At 70.3% G+C, this 6221-nt stretch overlaps 1 protein-coding gene across 1 annotated transcript; it reads left to right on the top strand.

The window, feature by feature from the left end:
• The first annotated feature begins 895 nt into the window (after positions 1 to 895).
• POLR3GL (RNA polymerase III subunit GL) lies at positions 896 to 3810 on the top strand. Its single transcript, XM_088537314.1, is given in 7 exon segments — positions 896 to 1030; positions 1103 to 1232; positions 3003 to 3071; positions 3213 to 3457; positions 3547 to 3660; positions 3726 to 3790; positions 3792 to 3810. Coding segments are annotated over 7 exon segments (747 nt in total). The 5' UTR covers positions 896 to 925.
• The last annotated feature ends 2411 nt before the right edge of the window (positions 3811 to 6221 follow it).

The raw sequence follows: 6221 nt of genomic DNA, 5'->3' as shown, positions 1-6221 counted from the left end.
CGTCTGTGCCCCCCGGGTGCCATCCCGGCTCGGTGGGGCTGGAATTTGGGGGTCACCCCCCACCCACCGGCGTGGGGCTGTTCCGGGCAGCCGCTCCCGCGGGGATGGATGGGTCACCCGGCGGCAGCTCCCGCTCCCGGCGGCAGCCGCGGGAGCCGACGGGAAGAGACGCCCCGGGGAGGGGGCAGGACGGCGTGGGGTGTTGGGGACAGCCCCGTGGGGGGGGACACGGCGCTATGGGGGGGGACACGGCGCCGTGGGGCCGGTGATCCTGGGGCAGGAGGGCTGCTGGTCGTGGGGCCGGGGGGCAACAGGATGGGACTATGGGGCATTGGGTGAGGGCTATGGGGCAGGGGAGGGGCTATGGGGCAAGGGGAGGGGCTATGAGGCAGGGGGAGGGGCTATGGGGCAGTTGGGAGGGGCTATGAGGTAGGGGGAGGAGCTATGGGGCAAGGGGAGGGGCTATGGGGAAATAGGAAGGATGTATGGGGCAGGGGAGGGGCTGTGGGGCAAGGGGAGGGGCTATGGGGGAGGGACTATGGGGAAATGGGAAGAATCTATGGGGCAGGAGGAGGAGTTATAGGGCAAGAGGCGGGGCTATCGGGCAGTTGGGAGGAGCTATGACGCAAGGGGTGGAGCTATAGGACAAGGGGAGGAGCTATACGGAAGGGGGAGGAGCTACGGTGCAAGGGGCGGAGCTACGAGGCGGGGAGGCCGTGCCCACCCCTCACCCCACCCACCCCTTCCCCCGCCCCGCCCCTCCCGCGCAGACCACGCCCCCTTCCTCTGCCCGCCTCGCTGATTGGCTCGCGCGGGGGCCCGGCCCGCGCCGCGCATGCGCGCGAGCGCCACTGGCGCGCGCGCGGCGCAGGCCGGGCCGGTCCCGGTGCCGGTCCCGGTTCCGGCGCCGGTTCCGGTTCCGGCCATGGCGGCCCGCGGCGGCCGCATGACGTTCCGCGTGGAGGCCGTGGGGCTGGGCCGGGGCGAGGCGCTGCCGCCCGCCGCGCTGCAGCCCGCGCCGCTGTTCCCGGTAGGTCCCGGCGGGTCCCGCGCCGCTCCCCGCTCCCCGGCGCCGCTCACGGCCCCTCTCCCGGCCCCGCAGCCGCTGGAGTCGCGGCCGGCGCCGCTGCCCGGCGGGGAGGAGCTCGAGTACGTCCTGGCGCTGAAGCAGGAGCTGCGCGGGGCCATGCGGGGGCTGCCCTACTACGTGCGGCCCGGAGCGCCGCGGAGAGGTGCGGGGGGACGGGGGGACATGGGGGGGACATGGGGACACGGGGGGACATGGGGACATGGGGGGACATGGGGTGGACATGGGGACACGGGGGGACATGGGGACACAGAGGGACATGGGGGGGACATGGGGACACGAGGGGGACTGGGGACACGGGAGGACCGGGGACACAGAGGGACATGGGGACACGGGGGGACATGGGGACACGAGGGGGACTGGGGACACAGAGGGACATGGGGACACGAGGGGGACATGGGGACACATGGAGACATAGGGGGACCGGGGACACGAGGGGACCGGGGACACGAGGGGGACATGGAGACATAGGGGGACTGGGGACACGAGGGGGACATGGAGACACGAGGGGACCGGGGACACGAGAGGGACATGGAGACATAGAGGGACTGGGACATGGGGGGACTGGGGACATGAGGGGGACATGGAGGGGACATGGGGACACATGGGGACATAGAGGGACTGGGGACATGGGGGGACCAGGGACACGAGGGGAACATGGAGACATAGGGGGACTGGGGACACGAGGGGGACATGGAGACACGAGGGGGACATGGAGACATAGAGGGACTGGGGACATGGGGGGACTGGGGACACGAGGGGACCGGGGACACAGAGGGACATGGGGGGACATGGGGACATAGGGGGACTGGGGAAAGGGGGGGACATGGGGGGCATGGATGGGACTGGTGACATGGGGGGACATGGACGGGACATGGGGACACAGGGGGACACGGGGTAGACCGGGGGGACATAGGGGGCATGGGGGGACCGGGGACATGGGGACACAGGGGGAGACATGGGGGGACATGGGGACACGGGGGGACCGGGGACACGAGGGGGGCATGGGGGACATGAGGGGGACATGGGGGGGACATGGGGCAGACCAGGGGGACACGGGGGGCAGGGGGAGACTGGGGGCAAGGGGGGACATGAGGGGCAGGGGGGATCGGGGACACGGTGGGGACACGGGGGGGGGGGACCAGGGGAACATGGGGGGTGACCGGGGACATGGGGGCCGGGACCAGTGTCATGAGGGGACATGGGGGGGACATGGGGACACGGGGCAGACTGGGTGGACATGGGGGGGAACCAGGGGGACATGGGGGGGAACCAGGGGGACATGGGGGGGCTGGGGGGACACGGGGGGTGGGGGGAGATGGGGAGACACAGAGGGGACCGGGGGGGCGAGGGGAGACCGGGGGACACGGGGGGATCACGGGGACACAGGGGGACACGTGGGGCGAGGAGGACACGGGGGGACACATGGGGACACAGGGCGGACTGGGGGGACGGGGAGGGACAGGGGGGACACGGAGGGATGCAGGGGGGACGTGGGGACACGGCGGGGACGGGGGTGACAGGGGAGACATGGGGACAACCGAGGAGGGGGATGTGGTGGGGACATGGGGGGACACAGGGAGGACACGGAGGAGGCACCGGGGGGGACCAGGGAGGGAGGGAATGGGGGGGACAAGGAGGGAGGTCATGAGGGGAATTGGGGGGGACACGGGGGGACATGAGGGGGACCAGGGAGAGGGACATGAGGGGGGCGAGGGGACACGAGGAGGAGGACATGGAGGGGGGGCATGAGGAGAACTGGGGGGGACATGAGGGGACACACAGCAGGGGGGACATGGGGGACAGAGGGAACATGGGGACACGCGGGGGGGACATGACAGGGACACGGAGCAGGGGGGAGGGGACATGGGGTGGCCACCCCGACCCCCCCCCGTGTCACTGTCCCCCCCCCCAGACATCGAGCGCTACTCGGACAAGTACCAGGAGGGCAGCCCCGTGGACGGTGCCATCGACTGGAGCCCAGGTAGGGGGGACACGGGGGCGCCCATGGGGACATCGACGTCACCCCCCGCTCATGGTCACTGTCACCCCCCCCTGCTGTTGTCACCCTCCGCCGTTGTCACCCCCTCGCCGTTGTCACCCCCCGCCGTTGTCACCTGCGCAGACTGGAGGCGGCTGCCGCGGGAGCTGCGGATCCGGGTGCGCCGGCTCCGGGCGGGTGAGTGACCGGGACGGGCGGACGCGGTGGCACTGCCACCCCCCCCGGCCCCACAGCGGGGCCTGACCCCCCCCTCTGCCCCATAGCGGGGCCTGACCCCCCCCCTCTGCCCCACAGGCCCCCCCGCGCCGCCGCCCCCCCGCAGGCAGCGCCCGCCGCTCGACAAGGAGGAGGCCATTAAGAAGCTGGAGGTGACGAGGCCGAAGGCTTTTTCCAGGGAAAAGTGTGGGGGGGTTTCCCAGCTGGAGTGCCCGTGCTCATCCCACCCCTCCCTTCCCAGAGCCTGGAGAAGAAGGAGGAGGAGGTGGTGACCTCGGAGGAGGAGGAGAAGGAGGAGGAGGAGGAAGGCAAGGAGGAGGAGGAGGAGGAGTACGACGAGGAAGAGCACGAGGAGGTGAGGACGCGCTGCGGGGGGCTCCGGGTGTCCCCCTCGTCACCCACCGCGGTCCCCCCCGGCAGGAGACCGACTACATCATGTCCTACTTCGACAACGGGGAGGACTTCGGCGCCGACAGCGACGACAACGGACGAGGCCGTTTACTGAGCGCCCCGGACGCCTGGGCCCCTCCGCCGCCCTCCTCCTCCTCCTCGCGGCGGCAGCGCTGGGGTCGGGGCGGCTTCGCCTGCAGGTGGCACTTGTGCTCCATGGACAGAGGGACATGGGGACACCCCGGGGTTGGGTGTCCCCCCCCAACCAGAGGTGGCACTGGGGACCTTGGTGTCTCCCCCTCAAGATGGACACGACGGGGGGGTTCAACCCCTGCCCCTTTTTTTGCTATGTTTTTAGGTCACTTTTGACGTGGTTTTTAGACGGCGGGGGGGGGGATATGAGTGGGGGCTGCCCCTTTGCAGCAGCTTTTTAACGTTTTTGGGTCTCTTTTGCTCTTTTTAAACGTTCTCGGGTCATTAAAGATTTTTCTCCCTTTTGAGCTGGGTTTGGGCTGAGCCTTAAAAACGGGCCCGGGAAGGGGGGAAAATGGGGAAGTGCCCCCTCCCCCCCGGCCTCCCTTGCGCACGGAGCGGCCGGATCCCGTGGGAATGGTCCCCCCCGGCGCCGCTCTCCGAGAACCGCTGTTTTTAGCTGCTTTTCCAGGAAAAAAAACTGGGAAGCACCGGGAGAAGCGGAGCGGCCTCGCCGGGAGCCCCGGCGCCGCTCGGATCCCGCTCCGGGCCCGTCCCGCTCGTGTCACGTGTGGCCCCCGCGCGCCCGGGACGTCCTGTTCCCGCGGCCTCCGCGTTGACGCCCGGAGGCAGCTCCGGGGACAGGGCGGGAGCCGTCGGGACAGGCCGGCTCGTAGGGGACCCACACGGGGCCCAGGCGTCCGGGTCGCAGCCTTTGGGGGACCCCCCCTGGCCGTGTTCCCCCCCCGCCCCGTGGTTCCTGTTTACGGCTCCGTTCGCGGCTCCGGAGAAAAACTGCGGCCGCGGGAAGGGGGAGCCGCGGATATTGCGACACGGCCCTTTGGAAACGCAGCCGTCAGCGCCGGGGCGGGATGAGCCGCGGCTGAGTCAAGAAAAGGGGAATTTGGGGGCGGGAAGGCGCTGGTTCCGTGCCCGGCTTGAGCGGGAGCTTGGGAATAGGGAGGTGCTGGCCCGGGGCTTCGGGATGCGCTGGGATGGGGAGCGGGGGCATGGGATGCGCTGGCCCTTGGGGCTAGGGAGCTCCATGGATCGGGATGCGCTGCCCTGGGATAAGGGATGTGCCGGCCTGATAGGGGGCAGGAGATGGGACGGGTGGGCTCAGGGCTCCCATCCCCTGCCTGGGGGCTCAGAATTCCACAGGGATCCGTGGGCTCCGGAGCCGCCGCTCCCGGTGCCAGCGGAAGCAGATTCCCGGTGCCGTCCAGCTGGGCACCCGCCAGGCCCCCCCCGGCAGCACCTGCCCTTTCCCCAAATTGGCTCCGGCCGATCCTGGCCGAGCAGCCGCTCCCTGCGGATCCCTGGCTGGGAGGCTGCTCCGGGCCAGATGCGAGGGGAAAAAAACAAACGGGATTTGTTGTTTTGTCCCAGCGCGCGCCCTTTGCCACACTTGGCTGCCGCCGGGGCCGCGGGTGACGCCACCGGCCCGAAATAGCCCGTGGGAGCGCGGGGAGGCAGCCGGAGCGCGAGCGCTTCCAGGGAGGAATGGGGAAAACAAGGAGCAGAGGCTCCACGGGGCTGCTGGGGAGCATCGGAGAAATGGGCTCGAGTTGCCCACGGATTTGGGGGGAAAAAAGGGGGAAAAGGGTCGCTGCTGCTGGGAGCAGCCGAGCGGCAGCATCCGGGATATCCGGGACCTTTCCCGAGTTGGGAGGTGCCGGCAGCGGCACCGGAGCCCGGCCGGGCCGGGGGGACGGAGCCAGGGGGGTCCCTGTGACCCCCGGGCCCTCCTGCAGCTAAGGATGGGATTGGGGGGGACATTCCCGGTGCTCCGGTGGGAAGAGTCACCTCCCTCTTCCGCAAGGACATTCCAGGAGGGAGCGAGCGGTTGCTGGGGCAGAATTCCTGCCCCGGGTTGGGATAACAAGGGGGGCAGCTGCAGAAAGAGGGGGAAGGGGGGAGGTTCTGCTCCCACCCGGCCGGGATGTTCGGAGCATCCGGCGGGTCCGGCAGCCCGGCCTGCCCATACTTGGCCAGGAGCAGCGCTCACCCTTGGCCCGCTTGGCCAGGGGCCCGGGAGCCGCCGCTCGGCCCCACGCGCATCCTCCTGCTCCCGGGAGCGCGCGGCCCTATCCCGGGATAGGGAAACCGTGGTTGCAAATGGGCATCAGGCCCGGGATTTGTTGGGATGCGGGCAGCAAATCCCAAGGGGCCGGCAGTGCCGGGAACGGGCGCTCGTGTAAACAAGCGGAGGGAGCGTCGAGCCGGGACACCGGGACCGTCCCGGCAGCGCCGGTGGCACCCGTGGAGTCCCGGCCGGGAGAGCCCCTCGGGATGCTCCAGGGGGTGGGAAGCACCGGAGCGACAGCAAACGGC

This window comes from Tinamus guttatus, unplaced genomic scaffold, assembly GCF_059628265.1.
Source record: "Tinamus guttatus ecotype Peru unplaced genomic scaffold, ASM5962826v1 Tinamus_guttatus_pri_ptg000744l, whole genome shotgun sequence".
Taxonomy (NCBI): Eukaryota; Metazoa; Chordata; class Aves; order Tinamiformes; family Tinamidae; genus Tinamus; species Tinamus guttatus.
This window is presented reverse-complemented; position numbering and strand designations above follow the sequence as displayed.